Here is a 19,509-nt window from a genome sequence, read left to right as displayed (position 1 = left end):
TAGATTAATTACTGATTGTGTGAAAAAGTTGTCTGTGGAACTCATTGCCACAAGATACCATGGAGGTCAAGAGCTTAGCAGAGTTCAAAAAAGGATTGTTTTTTTCATATGGCTAAGAATATCATCCTGTGATGGGGAATGTATTCCCCACTATCATGAAATGGATAACTAGAACTACTGAGCTCAAGGTACCTGGCTTCAGCTGGTGGGTTGGCCAGCCCCAATTATTGATCAATCCAAGCTGTGGGTTAATATAAAGAAAGGAAGTTGACAGTAGTAAAGGATCTGCAGGGAAAATGACAGGAACTCTGCAATCACCGTCTGGGACCACAAAAGGGTGGTAGGGCATTTAAGGTTATACTGTTTGCTTGAGATTTTGTTGGGGATTCCAGGGGAAAGCCTTGTGAATCCTAGCCCTGATAGAAGAGTGAGCCTAAAGAGGTTGTGTGCACACTCCTAGAAAAACGGGTGAAGGACTGTAGGACTCTCCCTTCATTTTTCAAGTTAAATGTTTTCTTGGTCAGAACTTTAACCAAAGTGGGGGTCAAGCAAATTTATATTCAGTGCAAATGCTGGAAAAGTTTATACTTAGACAATAACCCACATACTGAGCCCAACCCACAGGGCTGGCCGTGCTGTGTTCAGCGCTTGATCCAGTGAGGAAAGAAACGAACAAAGATATCTCTACAAAGCCTGGCACACACTGCTCCCCTTCCTCCTCACACCCCAGTCCAGTTGCTCGCCAGGGGCCACTTCAGCCATTGGCACAAACTAAATCACAAACTAAATACTCTAATTTGTTTCTCTCTGCCAGTAGCCCCCAAGTGCCATTCCAACAGCCAAGGAGCTCAGCAGGGCTTTGGCCACATGCCACTCCCTGCTTCCTTTTCCAAAATATTTTATGGCATCTATAGTGTATACCTCAGTCTGCTCTCCCCTTCATACAGTGCCTAGAACTATCAATGGGAGTAGCACATAGACACTGAGCGGGACAGGGGCCTGCTTTGGTTCTATGATAGACACAGCGTGGCAGGATCTGACTTCAGGAAGGGGATGTAGAAAGGTTCCTTGTGTTCTGAAGTGCTGTCCTGCACTTCAGTTTGGTAAAATTATTTTTCATCTCACATTTCAAGCAGCCAGTGTTTAACAGAGGAAGAACAGTAGGTTTGAGAGACACAGAGGGGATTAGGGATGAAATTAAAGGCATGGAAAGAACTCGGTGCTCAAAACATGAGAGAAGGGGTACTGCACGTGAAGATCAGGGAGGCAGAGGTGACTGATAGCTGGGATAGCAGACTCCCTGTCTGGTACTTTGCTCATTGCTTCAGTCTTTACCTCTGTTTTGAGGCTGCCCCTCCTAAAGCCACTCTCCTGCAGCAAGCCATGGCATAACCATATGTCTTTCTCAGTTTCCCTTTTCTTCACACGTGCAAACGAATATTGTCTTTCTTAATGGCAAATTCAAATCCTTTCATTCATATAAAGTGCCACGGTCCTAATAGTAAAACCAATTTCTCTCAAAACCACCCAAGTAAAATAAGGGTTACAAAGTAGCAGCTCTCCAATCCCATACAAAGGTCACCGTTCCCAGGTCACCCACTCAAGAGTCATTAACTAGCCAACCCAAGTTCCTTTGCCCTGAGCCATGGCCCCACTCTCCAGACCTCCTACCTGATAATTCCAAGACCCACTTCTCTCCCACAAGTCTTCTCCCATAGCCCCAAGTTAGGTCTGCTGAAAGAGGATCTCCTCAGAGTGTTTTATTGCCCCAGAACTCCTCACCTTTGATTCCTATCCCTGCTCAGAGGAACCTTCCTCCAGGACCAACCCCTCGTTCTTGGGTTCTTCCCACACCACTCCACTCAGGTCACTCTGCAGTGTTATGCTCCCCAGGCTTCCTTGCTGTGAGTCCTACCTCTGCTCCTTGGGACCTCCCTCTAGGATCAACTGCTTGCTTCTGCGGCCAGCTTACATTGACAATGCTGGTTCTTTCACTCTTCCTTGGGACCACTTCACAAGCCTCCCAACTGTTTTCCTTTGCACTCATCATGATCAGCTCTTGGTTCATAGAATCATAGAAGATTAGGGTTGGAAGAAACCTCAGGAGGTCATCTAGTCCAATCACCTGCTCAAAGCAGGACCAACACCAACTAAATCATCCCAGCCAGGGCTTTGTCAAGCTGAGACTTAAAAACTTCTAAGGATGGAGATTCCACTACCTCCCTAGGTAACCCATTCCAGTGCTTCACCACCCTCCTAGTGAAGTAGTGTTTCCTAATATCCAACCTAGACCTTCCTCACTGCAACTTGAAACCATTGCTTCTTGTTCTGTCATCTGCCACCACTGAGAACAGCCTAGCTCCATCCTCTTTGGAACACCCCTTCAGGTAATTGAAGGCTGCTATCAAATCCCCCCTCACTCTTCTCTTCTGCAGACTAAATAACCCCAGTTCCCTCAGCCTCTCCTCGTAAGTCATGTGCTCCAGCCCCCTAATCATTTTTGTTGGTCTCTGCTGGACTCTCTTCAATTTGTCCACATCCCTTTTGTAGTGGGGGCAGGGGGGAGACCAAAACTGGATGCAACACTCCAGGTGTGGCTTCACCAGTGCCAAATAGAGGGGAATAATCACTTCCCTTGATCTGCTGGCAATGCTCCTACAAATACAGCCCAATATGCCACTGGCCTTCTTGGCAACAAGGGCACACTGCTGACTCATACCCAGCTTCTCATCCACTGTAATTCCCAGGTCCTTTTCTGCAGAACTGCTGCTTAGCCAGTTGGTCCCCAGCCTGTAGTGGTCCATGAAATTCTTCCTTCCTAACTGCAGAGCTCCGCACTTGTCCTTGTTGAACCACATCAGATTTTTTTTGGCCCCATCCTCCAATTTGTCTAGGTCACGCTGGACCCTATCCCAACCCTCCAGCATATCTACCTCTCCCCCCAGCTTAAGTGTCATCCGTAAACTTGCTGAAGGTGCAATCCACCCCATCATCCAGATAATTAATAAAGATGTTGAACAAAACTGGCCCCAGGACTGACCCCTGGAGCACTCCGCTTGATACCGGCTGCCAAATAGACATCAAGCCATTGATCACTACCCATTGAGCCCGACAATCTAGCCAGCTTTCTATCCACTTTATAGTCCATTCATCCAATCCATACTTCTTTAACTTGCTGGCAAGAATACTGTGGGAGACTGTATCAAAAGCTTTGCTAAAGTCAAGATATATCACATCCACTGCTTTCCCCATATCCACAGAGCCAGTTATCTCATCTTTCCTCCTATCTCGTTGCTCTCCTCCTGGTTTCCTGGTACTCTTTCCCCTCAACTATTCGTCTCCTTCTCTCTCTCCTCTGCCCCCAGGCAGCTGTCATCTATCCCTTCCTGACTTCCCCACTTCTCTGGCACAGATGTGTACATTTAAACCCAGTTGAGAGGCAGCTATCGAGTCACAGGTGCACTAGACCCTGCTCCCCCATAAATGGGCCAATTCACCCTCTGACAATGGTATTTGCACGTGTTTAGTGCTGGCAACTGGAATCCAAAATGACCAAATTCAGTTGAAATGTATTTGTATGCAGTATTGGGACAGATCCTCAGCTGGTGTAAATTGGTATAACTCTGATGTCAAGAAAGCTAAGCTGCTGTACACCCACCAATGTGCTGGTCAAAAATATCCCTGTGCACTGATACAGTTTTGTCATGCTCCTTGTACTTTCCAATTTAACTATAGTAGATGACAAACAACAAAACTGCAACAATCAAGAGACATCAAGCATTTTATAAATGGGGCTTAGTAAGTCTAGATCTCAATGGGGGAGTACCCATGACACAACATGGCAACCACCAGTACCATTGGTACCAACTTGGTAGTCTTAGTAGAGAGGCTAAGGTCCGGATAGGCCATCAAGACTAGCCTATCAACTCTCCACTGATGATGGTTCCTCCCAGCCAGAGTTGGGAGCCCATTAGGGAGATAACATGAGTCTTACAATGCTGCGGCCCATGTAATTAACAAGAGAATGTTTCTGGGACACCTCCTTAGCTAATGCAAATTGACATAATGGCATTGACTTCAATGGTGCAATGACCCTTCACGCTGGCTGGCTCTCAGTCTTAAGGCTTGCAAGCCAGCAAAATGCATTAACGCCATTTTTAAAAATGATCAAAAGTTGTTTCCAATAAGTCCAAAAAGGAAGTTGTAGCAACACCAAATCCCCGAGGCAGCCCCTCAGCTGGTGTGAATCGTCATAGCTCCATGGATCTTCGAGTCATTGGGTTTGGAGTAATTACAGCAAACGGAGCAAAACCCTGAATCCTTCTCCTATTGTTCCAATTAGATTTCTTAATTTAAAAAAACCTTCCCCCTCTCCTACCAAGGATTCTAGTCTTATTTACGCTGGTTTTACACCAGTCTGACCCCTTTGGGCCAGATCTTCAGCTGGTCTTAATCAGTGCTGAAGTCAAGAGAGCGGTGCCAATTTACTGCATCTGGAGATCTGACCCTTTTGACTTCAGCAGAGTTTTTCCTGATTTACACCAGCGGGGGTGTATGTGAGCTCAGAATCAGGTCCAAAGTCAGCATGCCATGTCCTATTTCATTTCTATTATTAATTATTATTTTGTCTACATTATTGTAGGGCTGCAGACTAAAAAGGATAGAATGGTCTGACTCTTTTTCTCCCTTGGTTTTATTCTTTTGCAGCATTAAAGCACTTCAGCTCAGCGTAGCCCAAACTGGAGAAGAAAGTGGGGGAGAATAAAACGCACAGGACCAAGGAGTGAACTCCATTGCAGGGAAGGAGAGAAAGAGAAACAGAGCGAAAGCTTTTGGGTGCAGGAGGAGAAAGGCTGATGGCTGGTTTGCAGAGGCAGGGTGTCTGCAATCTTTGTAGCAATTAGATTTAATGGGACAGAAGCGTTTTTCTCGTCCACATCCCCCCCTCTCTTCTCTCCCCCTCAGGCTAAAGGGAGGGAGGTGGGGAAGGGGGGGGGATGTGAAAGGGTCTTTGACGTCAGACCTGCCCTATAAAAGCCTGGCAAGGAGAGGCAAAGCTGAGAGCAGAGCCAGTACGACAGCAAGGATGCCAACCCCCAACTCCTCCACTTCTTCAGCCAAAGGCTTCCGCAGGGCGGTGTCAGAGTTGGACTCCAAGCAAGCCGAGGCCATCATGGTAAGAACCCCCCAACCCCACCACCACTAATACCCAGTAGTCTCCAGAATGACTAAAGCTGCACAAGGGACTGCAACTATAGCTAGATGGACTAACAGAATGATCACTTTATTTTGAAAGCATCACTGCACACATGCATCTAGGCACTCAGGGTTGGCAAATCAGAAATCAAATCCAGCCTCAATAATTCATACACACAAACTAATACACAATACATATAAATATTGGAAAACAAATAACCTTAACTAATAATATAATAAAACTGCCCTCTTAAACTAGAATAACCAATAGAGCGAAAACAAGAATAACAAGGAATCCCTAGGGTAAAAATGCACTTTGAAAATCTAAACACTCTCTAGGTTTTATTAATTTCACAGCACTAAGCCAAAGAGTGTTCTTCTTTGCCAATTGAAAGAAAACACGTCTTTCTTTTTTCCAGTGAAGCTACAAGGTGGTGGGAATTCAGGCAAACTTGCTAACTGTTACTATGTAATTACTGCAGGGTCTGCTTCCACCCACAGAGATTTAGGACCATCGGCTCAGTGTGTGGAACAATCCCGCATGCAATATAACTATAAGTGAGGGGAAGATAACACTTCATGCTGAGTCTTAAACTACCTTTAAAATCTGAATCCAGGTGAGTTTCAGATACACTGATTCAGTTGTCCTGGCACTAGGGACATGCAGGGCGTTTTAGTTAAAAACAGTTTTGTCATCTAGCATCAACTGATGTCCCTAGGAGACATTAAAGTCAATGAGACGATAAGGCACGCAGCATTCTGTCGGATCAAACCTTTAATGCATAGTTTGTCCCTTGTTGTGGCAGTCTCCCTCTCTTCTAGATGTCTATTACAGTGGGCAGCCAACCTATGGAACAACTTCCTAATGCCCCACAGTTAGGGCACTATAGGATCTCAAGTGATTGCTTTGATTAGCACCTGCATTTGGCGAACTCAGTTTAGTGCCTTCTATGGTTTTTCCCAGTTATCAGTAGGTAGGAGATTGTAAAGTTTTTTTTTTAAATGGATCTTACTGTGTGCAAAGAGCATGTATTGAAAATCTGGATTTAAGATAAGTTTAGAGTTTGTCTATGCTGTAAAGTATATATTTGTTTTAAATATCCCTCTGCTTTTCCTAGCAGTGACCGTACAACCTTTTCCCTAGCAGAGTCAGATGAGAGCTGCCCCACATAACCTTCACCCCCCAAATTAAAGTTCCCCTCTTTCCTACCACTTTCCAGAACCACAGATATTTGACCTGGAAAGAAAAGATAGCCGAGGTCATCTAATCCAATACATAATTGTTATTTAATATTGTGTGTAAAACTGGGTTTGACTTCTGATATGTTATTTGCAGGGAATGGAGCTTTCCATTCTCTACTCTCTGTATTTTGCTGACCCACCCTTGCCTCCGTTCTGTGCAATGCTGTGTGTTTTGTAAAATCAGCTACTGTGCAAACAACAGAAAAGTTTCCTAGACACTGTAGCATGCTAGGAAAGAAGGGAAGGAGAGCTAGGAAATGAAGAGGTAAGCAGGATTTCTGTAGTACACAATCATTGAAAACCACGGGCGTTTCCATATCTCACTTTGGCATTTTCCAACTAGCACATAGTGAACTACAAGGTAGTTAATTCTTAGAACCCTCTTAGTGGAGATGCAACTTAGACCAGCAAAAGAATACTTTGGCTGGCGTAGTAGTGAACTCTTAGAACACTGGCACTTTCCAGATTGCCATATTAATGCTCAGAAGAACATCCCTCTGTCTATGGTAACAGCAGGAGCTGACAATGAAGGGGCATTTAATTGGTGCTGTAATACAATTCATGTGGGTATTTAGTCTTTAAATGACAAACGTGACCTTGAATGGTCTTGTTTAGCAATACTGTCTCCTTCATGGCACCCTGGGAAGGGTGTTTAGAAAAGCTCAGAATGAAATTGTGTTGTCTCCTTTTGTCCCTTTTAGTGATTCTCTCCCTCCGCCCAAAGGGCTAATTTAAAAATTAAGCTGGGCTGCTGAGGGGAGCACTTTAAGTACTGCAAAAAGAAAAGGAGGACTTGTGGCACCTTAGAGAGTGAGCTGTAGCTCATGAAAGCTTATGCTCAAATAAATTGGTTAGTCTCTAAGGTGCCACAAGTACTCCTTTTCTTTTTGCGGATACAGACTAACACGGCTGCTACTCTGAAACCTGTCATTATGCAAGGCTTTAAGTACTGTTTTACCAAAGCTGCTGCTCCTGAATTATGATAGACCCCTTCCTCCCATCCCCCCACCTTTCTCACTTTGCTTTCAGCACTGACAAGCTTATATCAGACTTCAAGTTATTTCAAAAACCATTGCCTTCGTAGGGAAGGGGACCTGGAAAAGCTCAGAACAAAATTGTTAGGCTTTAATAACAGATGACAAATCTGAAATGCACATTTAAGACTCTGTCTTTTCTTTTTTAGTTTATCCTTTTTACTGCACCTTTAGCAGAAGGTTTCCACATTCCCATTATTCATTAATCAGATTTAAATCAACTGAGGCTCTGCCCCTGCATTTCTGCTATTTATTGAGTTTGGCCCAGATTTTTAAACCTATTTCAATGTTGATATGCTTAGCATCACATTTAACTGATTTAGGAATCTAAATCTCTTTTTCAAAAGGGATTTAGGTACTTTAGAGTCTAAATCTCACAGCCAACTGATGGATTTAGACTCCTAAGTGCCTAAATCCCTTTTGAAAGTGAGATTTAGATTCCTGAATCATTTACTTGTTGTGATGCTGACCGCAGCAAAGTCTATATCGTTTTAGAAATCTGGACCTCTATGTCTGGGACAAGCGGTCATCTTGCTTCAGTGTTTTAACATCCTGTCAGTGATCTGACCCCTGCCCCACAGACTCACCCTGTTCTAAAGGAGCTGTTGCATTTCCTTTATTATGATGATGATCATGGAGCAGGACCCTGCTGTGCTTGGCGCTGTACAAAAACAGAACGAAAAGACAGCGCTTGTCTCAAAGCATTGAGGATCTAAGCCTTGTCTACACTAAAAAGGGTTTGACAGTATAACTGGACCGTCAAACCCCCTTACTGGAGATGCAGCTTATATCAGCAAAAAAGTGCTTTTGCTAGTATTGTTTATATCAGTTCCTGAACCAAATAAGCTATACTGGCAAAAGGAAATAATGACTCAGTATTGATCAGTATGCCAGGCTACAGTAAATGTTCTTAACAAGTAAAATCCTCTCTGTTTCCTAGATTCTTGAAAATTATAAGCAGGGGAAAAGCCAAGTTGCTCTGGTTACTCAAACTCAGAAGGCCATACTCTGGAATCCTTATTCACACTGAGTCGTCCCGCTGAGTTGCCACAATTTCAAGGGGGCTGTTGGAGGAGTAAAGTACCACAAAATGTCAATCATGGATTCAGAATCTAGTCCAGAATAAGCAACCTGATGCTTAACAGAACAAAAGTAATGTTTTTTACTGTAGTAAGAATTCTAAAATACACATGAGATGAACTAATCTGCAAGCTGATTCAAAACATACCTTTCAATAACGACTCCTAATAAAAACAAGCATTACTGGGAGAAGAGTCAGTGTGGAAAGAGGAATCAATTTTGTTTGTGTGTATCTAATTTGCAACTGGTAATGAAAACCCTGTGCAACTGTACTGAGTTACAACTTTACTCCCAAAGGGGTTAATAACATTCTAAAAAAATAGCAAAGAGGAGGGTAAAGGAAGAGAGACCAGTGTGATGGAAAGCAAGCAAGCAGACGGAATAGAATAAGCCGTGGAGATGGCAGGCAAATATCATCTCCTCCTCCCCGCAACCACAGACCCTCCCAAACAAAATCTAGTATCTTGTTAACTTACCCAGACATACTAAGTGAATGTTCAGGTGACTGCCTGCCAGCTGCTAGGATGATTCTACAGTTCTTTCTAGTAACCAGCTGTAGAGGAAACAAAACTGATTCCCTTTAGATCCAATGCAGTCTGCTGCACATCCGTGAAGCCAGCCTTAATCATGCAGAGGAGGAGGTGTCACATAGTAAATTTTAGCAAAGCTGCAGTGTCAATGTCTGATTATGTTGGGGACTGAATGCCAGCATAACTCACCGAATGGAAGCAACTTGTGTCAAGTGGATGTTTATCAATGATCTGATCTGCTGATTCTATTCTGATTTTCATACAACACAAGATCATGCTTTCAGAGCCCTTTCCAGTTGTCCATTAGATGCTGTGATTTACATCTGTCACGCATGGTTCTTTCCTTCTTTCTCTTTTCCTCTACCCAGCCAAAGCTAAAGTTTGTTGAACTTCAGGGCACAGGGCAAGATGTGTCTTTTTGTTAAAGCATTGCTTGGCTTGGAACGTTGAGGAATTGATTTGTTACAGATGGCTGGTTTTGCACAGGGGTGTTTGTTCTTTCTATCGTGGGAAGTTTAAATTAATTTGATTAACTTTAAGCACTTCCAGTGGGATTTAAACCCATGCTTAACTGCTTCCTAAATGGGGATGCTTTCTTGAATTGGGACCTAATATATTTGTTAGATGAGTTTTCTGTTTTGACATGAACACATACCCAGTCCTCTATACCCCATTGTGGACCTGATCATGCAGATAACCTGTGATTATTTGTTCAGATGTGTGTCTTTTATACTGCAAGGAACAAACGTGTGACAAGCTTCAAATAGCATCATATAAGCGAATCTTTAATAAAAAAAGTTCTGGGGGCTGGTGCATGGGTTGATGTATAAAAATATGGTATAAAACAGAAAACTAGATAAGTGCCTGTGTTTAAAATGTGAGGAAAGCTTTGAGACTGGCTGCATATAAGATGCGTGAATGATTTTAAAAGAAAATACACTGGGTCAGTGGAGGAAATTAAAAATACAAAAGAAAAAAAAAGAAGGCTGAATGGTAGAGCTGGTTTAAATTTTGCAAGATTTTTTTAAATTTTCCCCCCAAAAGCCTTTTGGGAGACTTATGGACATTTTTGAAATATTTTCAATGGAAACTAACTGAAAAATGTAGCCATCTGGGTTTTAGTCTCTTGGTATTAGTCTTCTTTGTGTTTCTTCATAAGTCATGTCTTCTTTCTGTCATGCTGAGTTATCATCATTCATCATCAGGTTTCGGGGAGTAGATAGGATGAGTTATGTGGTAGGATTCTTCTGACAGTTTTAAGGTTTTTTTTTATTATTTTGAATTTTGAAAACTTCCGATTGTGACGTAGAAAATGTTCAATTTTTTGAAGAAAAAGAAAAAAGAAAACAAACGATCAGTGAGAAAGAAAATTTCTCTATTATGAAAACAAATGCTTTCAAAACTGTTAAGAACTCTTTTTTCAACAGGTGAGTGAGGTTTGCACCTGGCTCTACTAATTAAATAAAGGCACTTGAGCAGGTGGGGAGAAAAAGGAAGTGAGAGATTTTATAAAGCTTTAAAACCAGGCTTTAGTATTACTACCCACCTAAGGAAGCTCACATATACCCAGCTGTAAGGAGCAAAATATTCAGTGACTGTTTATTGTATGCAGGACTAATCTTTATTAGTCCTCCTGTTGGCATATTCAACACATCTGAAGAACTATGAGTGGGTAAACCTCAAAAAGTTCAGAGATTTTGCAATACAAGAGGAAAGAAGGGCTTATGTTTGAGGTCCTGAGTTGGGACTCAGAACTGGCTTCAGTTCCTGCTGTGTAACAGATTTCCTGTGCAAAATTGGGCAAGCTACTTAAGCTCTCTGTGCCTCAATTCCGTATCTCTAAAATGGGGATAATATTTCACTTCTCCCAGTCTTTCTCTGCCTTGTCCTCTAGACTGGAAGCATTTTTAGGGTAGGGACTTTCTTACTGTGCCTGTAAAATGTCTAGCACAATTGGGTCCTGAGCTGAACTGGGGTCTCTATGTGCTACTGTCATACAAATAAGAGTTCCCTTTGGAAAAGCACCCAAAAGTTTGGGATATTGTCAACATCTTATCTGAACTAGACAAATCTCTTATGCCTGCAAACTTGGGTTGGGAACAGGTTTTCTTAGGTGCTCACAATGCTTCCTGTTTCCGGCCTGGCCAGAAATAGCTGAAACAGCTTTTCTCCTTCCACTCTTCCCTGCAATCAGGGAGCACAGAAATAAATAGCATTTCAAATTTGGGGTAAAGATTCAGTTTTATTGCTTAACCCATTCTTACTCTGTTGCTAAGTCATGCCCTGGGAAGGAGGTATATTACCAGCAGTGTGCTGAGGCCAGGTTGACTGGTCGTGGCTGGGATGGACTTACAGCTTTTCCAGTCAGACCTAACAAAACATCATGAATGTATGATCCCATAATGAGCAGTAGACACAAGCCTGGTGGGAGTTTCTAGATGGACCATCTTGCTCTCTTATAATCCAGTTAGGGCCGTTTCAGATGGATTTGAAACTATTCTCTCTGATAAAAGTGGTAAAAAAAAAAGACAACCCAGGGAGCCTATAAAAGATGCTATTTGCAGTCCATAAACCTCCACAGACATACCCCTGCCTCAATGTTTGGGAATGCACATAAGACACATGCGAAAAAGGGATGGATCAGTTTCTCTACTGGTGTAAATGGATCTAGCCCAATTACATCAACAGAGAATGGGGTCCAAGATCTGTTTTCGGTGGCAGTGAATAAAAGGATCACAAGTAAAAAATGGGTGGGTTGGCATATTCCCTCTACACTGGAACCTACCACAGCATGAGAGGACTAACCCTGTAAGGCATTGGGAACCTGTGACTCCCATTGAAACCAATGAGAGTTGAAGATACTCAGCTCCTTGCAGTAGGCATTTGTGAGATCTGGACTTCTGCCTCCAGTAGAGGCCAGGGTTTCAGGGTGTCTCAAGGCTCTAGAAGAAGCTTCTTTATTATGAAACAACACACGAAAACAATAGAATTCATAATGCCCAGAGCAAAAACCCAGGCTCAACCTTAGTAATACAAGAAATACACTCTTTTGGTTAGCTATAGTAGGGAGTCTAAACTGGGGGAACCTCAACTGCAAAGGCAACGTGCCTCAATCGGCATCCAGAAGAAAAGGCGTGAGTCACTTGGGGCTTGATCCAACCCCAGCTGAAGTCAATGGGAGATCTTTCCATTGACATCAATGGGCAAGAGATCAGGCCCTACTTACAACAATGTCTATGACTGCTCTGCCACCCGAATTATTTGGATCCTGTTTTGCAGTGGAACAGCTCCAGTGCCTGACTACACTTACTGCCAAATTCAGAACCTTGAAAAGAGGCTGGACCTAGACTGAGGTTTGCAGAGCCAGATTGCTCTAGTTGTCTCCAATAAGAGCGGTTCTGCTCGTCCTTGAAGGAGTGTTACAATGGGGATCCAGTGATGGGAGTCCCATTGTTCCTTGGTGGTCGTAAGGACAAGATTGCTGCTTTTTAACTCTGCTCTCCTTCCAGTCTCCACGGTTCATCGGTAGACGGCAGAGCCTCATCGAGGATGCCAGGAAGGAGAGAGAAGCGGCAGCTGCCGCCGCTGCCACAGATGCTGCAGAGGCCACAGAAACGATTGTCTTTGAGGAGAAGGATGGGAAGGCCATGTTGAACCTTTTCTTCATGCTTAAGGGAGCGAAGACTTCATCGCTTTCCCACGCACTTAAAGTGTTTGAGGTGAGCGGCTAACCTCCTGTACTGCACTCAGTGAACACTGCATTTGATGTGGGTGGAAGGTCTGTTGCTGTAGTATGGGGGAACACTGCCAACTCACAGGAATTCAACTAGGTAAGGGTCTAGTTTAAGATCTCCCTAGTATGAATTATTGATTTAATTCTTCAGGGCTTAACTGGATGAATTCAAATATCAATGGTCGCATTAACTTAAGCAGTACACTCTATTCATTTACTGGTGTCTCTATCACACTCTTCCCCAGGGAGACCAATACAAATGAGACAGACCCCTTGCCTGACAATGCTGTGATTGTAATTCCAGGCTCTGGGCTTGCCTTTGACTGAACATTGCCCAGAGTAGGCCAGTACCCAGCACAACTAAAATATAAACAACTGTGGATTTGTATTCACCTCTGATTCTCATGGGGCCCTCTAATGACCCACACTCTGCATTGTTGTCCACCTTTATAGCAAACCTGGAACACTTCAGAGATTGCAGAGTTTGGACAGAGATTGTAAATGAATCATGCAGCTCCCTCACATAGCCTCAGTCACCCCCTCGTTCAAGGCTCTGCCCATCTCTGAATCATATCCTCACTAAACTTCAGTCAAAGTGACTGGACCAACTTCAGCATGAGCATAAATCAACATAGTGCCCATTGATGTCAATGATACCTACTTACCTCAGGGATGAATTTGGTCCATAAACTTTCAAATATTGCATTGATTTCTTTCATTACTGCATTCTGAATATGCCCATGACAAGAAGCATTTCTTACCAATGTATACAATTGCACAGGGAGATGGTAATTAATTGGGCTTTCCCAGTTAAAAGTAGCATTATCTATGACATTGGTACCAGGGATGGAAACTCACACAGGTAAATTCTGCTTATTTAGCCAGTTGTCAAAGATAATGATTGGAATTTATATAGAACCTTTCATGCAGAAATTTTAAAAAGCAGATTACAAATCATGAGCCTGAGTCTCTTCATTTATATAGGTTTAATTCCATTGTCTTCCGTGGTGTGAATGAGACAAGAATTAGGTTGTATATGCATGTATGTGTGTGCGTAACACCTTAGTCCCCGGTGAAATGCAGCCACTTCTGGGGGTGAAACCTGACCATCATTAACAATACACAGCAACACTACAAAACAGTTGAGGACAGGTAGAAAAGAAAAAATATTCAGTTGAAATTGCGTGTGTGTGGGGGGGAGTTTAGTTAGTAATTACCCAAACTAAAATTTGATCAGGACACCTCTTCTAATCTTATGGAAAGCATCTTGGGATCTTTAATGACCACAAGCAGCCTTGTATCTCTTGTGGAAGGATGGATGGATGCAGGATAGAAATGTATCAACTAACAGTATTTAACCCTGGGTTCCTGTAGCATATTGCCTTTGCAGTGGGATCTGTGGACCAGAAGTGTCCATAAGGCAAGCATTTGAGAGCCCTGTTGGTCTTGGTCACAGTTGCTGTCTCTTTCTAGGAAGTTTGCGGCTGCCAGAAAAGGCTCAGAAGCGCATCAACAACAGATTTCAAATGCAATTTACAACTTCTCTGGCATGAGATGCCGTGTGATTCTCATCCTGTGAATTTTATAGTGTCCTGCACTTAGTAGATGTGGGTGGTATTTATTTTACACTGTCTGTGTGTATGTGTGTGTGTGTGTGTGTGTGTGTGTGTGTGTGTAAAATATATTCCAAAGCAGCAGAGAACAATTTAAAAAGTCAGGCAAGAGCTCAGGGTGGCTTTTATTCAAACGGCACCTGCTTCCTCTTGGGGCAATTTACTCATTGCATGAGAAGCTCTCTCAGCAGAAGTGCTCTCTCAGCTTGACACAGAGAAAGTTTTTTTTTTAAAAGCCACAAGCGTGTCAAGTTACAACTGGGGAAGATTCATTTCTCAGATCCCTCTGGCAATGCAGGTACAAGATATGAAAACAGACGGGTGTAATGACATTTGCCTCATCATGAAACAGGCTGCAGGGAGGCTGGTTTCACTCTGCTGTATGCATTACATGCAGCCAACGCATAGGTAATGCAATCAGAGCTGTCAGATTAATGCTAAGGTATTGATTATTGGGGGACAATGTAATAGAGAGGTGGGTAGGTACATTCAAAAACATGGTCCTAAATTGAATTTATCGGTGACATTGCCTCCGTTCCTTCTCCTCATTCTGCCTCTGATTAACTAAAAATCACAGCTCTTCCTCTACTGAAGAGCTCAGAGATTCAGAAAGGGCTGGGTCATCATCCAGAGAAGTGGGTTTGCAAGGGCCAGATTTCCCTGCACCAGGGAAAACATCCAGGAAGCTGTCAGAACCTTCCTGTGGATGCAAAGGGCCAATCCCCCTTCTCCGCTCTTTATCTCTGAGTGAATTAAGTGCTGGTGAAAGATGCCAAATGGATATCCCTGGAGACCAAGCAATGCTCAGAGGTACAGCATGGGCAGCTGCAGAGCAAGCTTCCCATCGCATCCCTCTACCCCCAAAGGACCTTCGCCCTAACTGGAGGGACCACCTCTCAGACTGATATCATTTCAGTAGTCATTCCCCACTGAGATGCCAGTTGTAGGAGTGAGCTTGATGACATCAACATCTGTCCGCAGGACTGAGGCCACCAAACTCATTTCACATAGGTCATTCAACAGCAATCAGATTAACTCTCAGTTGTTACCAACCTGAGGCCTGCCTCAATCCTGTGACCTAGAAGTGAAATCCTCTTGCTCATGGCACCAGCCTCCCCAGAGCCAACCCATCTGCTTCCAGCTTTTGCCATGGAGTGGGACATAGGCATATCTATCTATCTCTCCTTTTTCCTTCTGTCTAATCAGAGTCTGGTTTAGTTGGTCAAACTTGTCTTTTTTGCCCCATTGTTGTAAGCCCGATGCCAACTCTGTCCACATATTTATTCAAGTGGCACCATCATAGGACCTAATCACATTAGCCACGCCATCAGGGGCTCTCATTCACCTGCACATCTACCAATGTGATATATGCCATCATGTGCCAGCAATGCCCTTCTGTCATGTACATTGGCCAAACCGGACAGTCTCTATGCAAAAGAATAAATGGACACAAATCTGACATCAGGAATCATAACATTCAAAAACCAGTAGGAGAACACTTACTGTATGTTCCATTCTATGCATCCAATGAAGTGGGCTGTAGCCCATGAAAGCTTATGCTCTAATACATTTGTTAGTCTCTAAGGTGCCACAAGTCCTCCTGTTCTTTTTGAGATCAGAAAGGCAGCTAAAAGCAATGCCCCAGACAGCCAGATGTTGGTACAAGTTTCCCAGGTCTTGAAGTGGCTAATAAGACCATGTGCGGTGCTTGTTTTTTCCCCCTCGGTAAGGACACAAGTAAGATTAAACACCAGAGACAGAAACTGCATTTTCTATCTTTGCTGTTTTTCCCCCCCCTTTTATTTGTGTTCATTTTGTTTTGTCTGAAAGGAAGCAGGATCAGACTTTGACAACCAAAGCAATAACAACTAACTTCTGCTCTTTTCCTCAGAAGGACAGACATTGCCACCAATAATAGCATCTAAATGACTGTCAATGAAGTGTTGTTTTTTCCTTCCAAAGACTCACTACTTCTAAAGGGAAAGGGAACAATGGATGTTACAATAAAAGCCTTACTTAATACTTTACATTTCTGATACTTTGCCTCTCTTTCTTTTCTATATCTTTAATAAAATGTTTTTTTAAAATTAATAAAGTGTTCGTCATGGTGAGGTCTCTGTATACCAAACTGTTTAAAACTGTTTAATGTTGGAGCGTTCCAGGGTCATGTTAACACTTTTAACTCTTTGGGCTCCTTTATTCCATCTAAATTAATCATTTCAGCACATGCACTAAAATGAAGTCTGTTTTCCTATATCCAAATGCCTGGGGAATAAGCAAAAGATGTGATAGCTTGAGTTAAAACTCTAGCTTGCACCTGCATTCAGTTAGTCTGGAGACAGCAGAGAAAATGAGCCACTTGAGTGCTGCTAGTGAGAAACAGACTAATTTATAAGCTAGTTAAACTCTGTTAAGATATCTGACTTTTGGGGCTCTCTCTTTCATGTTTAATAAAAGAATTAGAATGATGGGACAGATCTGCACCTAGTGTAACTCATCTTAGGTCCATTTAGCTTCAATGGAGTTATGCCAGTTCGTACCTGTTGTTGGGGATCTCGTAGCGGGTGCTTTGGGATTCTCCAGTACCCAAAGCACCCAGCAGCACACCTAGCTCTGTCACTGAGATTGGAGGGTAGGGCATGAGGCCAAGCTCCAATTCTTCTCAAGAAGCAAGATGTTCCAATGGCAGCATGACCACTGGCTGATCTCCTTTGATGCTGCTGCCTTCCCTTTGTTGGGTAACAAAGATAACAGGAGCCAAAGGAGGAATCTTTCCCATTATTTATGATTTCATAAGTATCTAGTAATTAACTCCAAATGGAGCTGAAGGAAGTTAATTATTAGATCTTCCATGTATCAGGAGTCAAGGTATTGGAAGGGAAGCTAAACCAATCACAATGCTCTGTGAGCCAGCCCAATGGCCAACCAGTATCACAACCTGTTAACATGCTGGAGATTAGAGTGAGAATATTGCTTCCAGGCTCAGAGGGGATGGGAAGACAGTGGAAGTAGCATGCAGACCTGCTGGCTCGTGTGGGTGGTGAGAAAGGACAGAGGTGGTGGTTCTTCATATTACTCTTGAGAGATCCCGGTAGCTTTTTTGACAAGAGTCTGTGAAGGAATTTCCTTGACTGAGATTTCGTAGCTGTGGTATAAGATCCTTAAGGAATTCAGAGGAGTTGGGTGTAACATATGAAAAACTGACTGTGTTTTGGAAAGAGAGCCACTCAGTGCGTTTGACCCTGTAGCTCTTTCAGAGAGAAAAGACAACTCATAAATGATGTATAGCATTGTCAGTGTCTTCACTGTCTTTATTTCAGCACCTTGGCCAGTGCACAGGACAGACACTGCCTGGTAAATGAAAGCTATATCCTCACTTCGCGTTTTGCTTCCTTTTGAGTAACACTGGCTGACTTCCATGCCCATTATAGGCATTTGAGAGATAGGAAGTGTACTGGTGGAATGTCACTTCCTTATGTGTACTGCAGCTGTTCAACATAAGTAATAAGGTTCTGCAACTACAACAAATTGCAGCCATTTGTTTGCGCACTCTGAGCCGAGAACTTGTGCTTCTTGACTGACTTTGGTGCCTCGCCACTTTGGAAACAATTAGAACAGTCTGAGGAGGGCAATATTCCATCTACAGGAAATGCCGCCATTTAGAAATTACTTTTTACCCGAATCAGAGTGAAAGCCAAAATACTGAAAAAGTTCATTAAAAAAATTCTAAAAATTTCAAATAGGAAAGGCTAATTTTTGACATTTTAAATTGAAGCAAAATTTTTGTTTCAAATCACCATTTCAAAATGAGACATTTTGTTTCAAAATAATTTTTCTCATTTTGATTCTCCCAATTTGGAGAATTGAAAAATACGTCACCATGGTTCACATTTTATTGCGCAAAATTTTTGACATTACAAAATGCGGTTTAATCTTGCAGAAAATGTCCATTATGATGTAATGGCATTTTGTAATGGGAAAATGTTTCAGTCATAGAATTTCAACCTACTCACATTACAGTATACAAAAGGGATGGAATTAACAGGAAAGTGTCCTGTTCTAGTTTCAGGAGTTCCCAGCTCAGGATCAGAAATACCCATGCTCCTACCCCACAGGCATCCTGAAAAGAGCTTGTGTTTCTGGACTTTCTTCTCCACTTTAATTTCACCCGCTGGAATGTTTGCAATGCAATGTTATCAGCACCTGTATTTTTACATTATATCTTTCCCCTCTTCCACCCTCTAAAGACATTCGAAGCTAAAATTCACCACTTGGAGACAAGGCCCAGCAGGAAGCCTCGGGCCGGGACCACTGAGCTGGAATATTTTGTACGGTGTGAAGTCCATAGCTCTGATGTCAGCACTCTCATGAGCTCCATCAAAAGGGTGTCAGAAGATGTGAGGAGCACTAAGGAAGACAAATGTAAGGAACTTGCAGCTGTTTTATTTTTTCCCCCAAGTCAAACATGAAGATTGAAATTTAGCAACCATGGCCCAGGGATTTCAGCACTCACATGCCAGGGGTCTGAATAGACTAGACTAGACCAGAATACTCCTCCCAGCAAGCTCCTCAGATCCCATCTTTTCTCTCTCACCTTCACCCCTTTCAAGAGGTGTCTGATTCCTTCTTCCAGGTCTGAAGAGCATCAGGATTAGAAATGTAATACCCAACACCTAGCACTGTACAGCTTCCACCCTGCATATTCTAGCCAGATGTCTGTTTTACATTTCTGACCTTTCTATCCATGTGTCAGTAACCCCACATGTGTTTGGAGGGTGCTCTTTCTACACTAGAGAGACACTAGTGACCAATTGATTGTCTCTAAGGGCTAGTAAAATGAATCCTTTCTAGTTGAGCAAGAATTCTACTTTGATACAGCACTAAGATCAGAGGATTTCTCTCTTTCTCTCAGCTTTCATTCCAGGAGCAGCCATTAGGTGGGTGGTAAGGGTAAGTTAGCCCTGGAGGTTCATCAGGAAAAGTCACTAAGAGCTTTAATTTTTTTCCTGGTGAGATGCCAGCACTCCAAGAATTGGTAAGTGATTTAAACAGGATATTGGCTCAGCCTTTATATTTGGACT

At 42.8% G+C, this 19,509-nt stretch overlaps 1 protein-coding gene across 1 annotated transcript in view; it reads left to right on the top strand.

The window, feature by feature from the left end:
* The first annotated feature begins 5,086 nt into the window (after positions 1-5,086).
* The window catches only part of TH (tyrosine hydroxylase), a 32,167-nt gene continuing 17,744 nt past the window's right edge, over positions 5,087-19,509 (top strand). Inside the window, exons 1-3 of the mRNA XM_073347255.2 lie at positions 5,087-5,176; positions 12,592-12,801; positions 18,676-18,850. Coding sequence (XP_073203356.1) covers positions 5,087-5,176; positions 12,592-12,801; positions 18,676-18,850 — 475 coding nt within the window. The remainder of the gene's footprint in view (positions 5,177-12,591; positions 12,802-18,675; positions 18,851-19,509) is intronic.

Source organism: Lepidochelys kempii, chromosome 6 (genome assembly GCF_965140285.1).
Source record: "Lepidochelys kempii isolate rLepKem1 chromosome 6, rLepKem1.hap1, whole genome shotgun sequence".
In the NCBI taxonomy this organism is placed as follows: domain Eukaryota; kingdom Metazoa; phylum Chordata; order Testudines; family Cheloniidae; genus Lepidochelys; species Lepidochelys kempii.
This window is presented reverse-complemented; position numbering and strand designations above follow the sequence as displayed.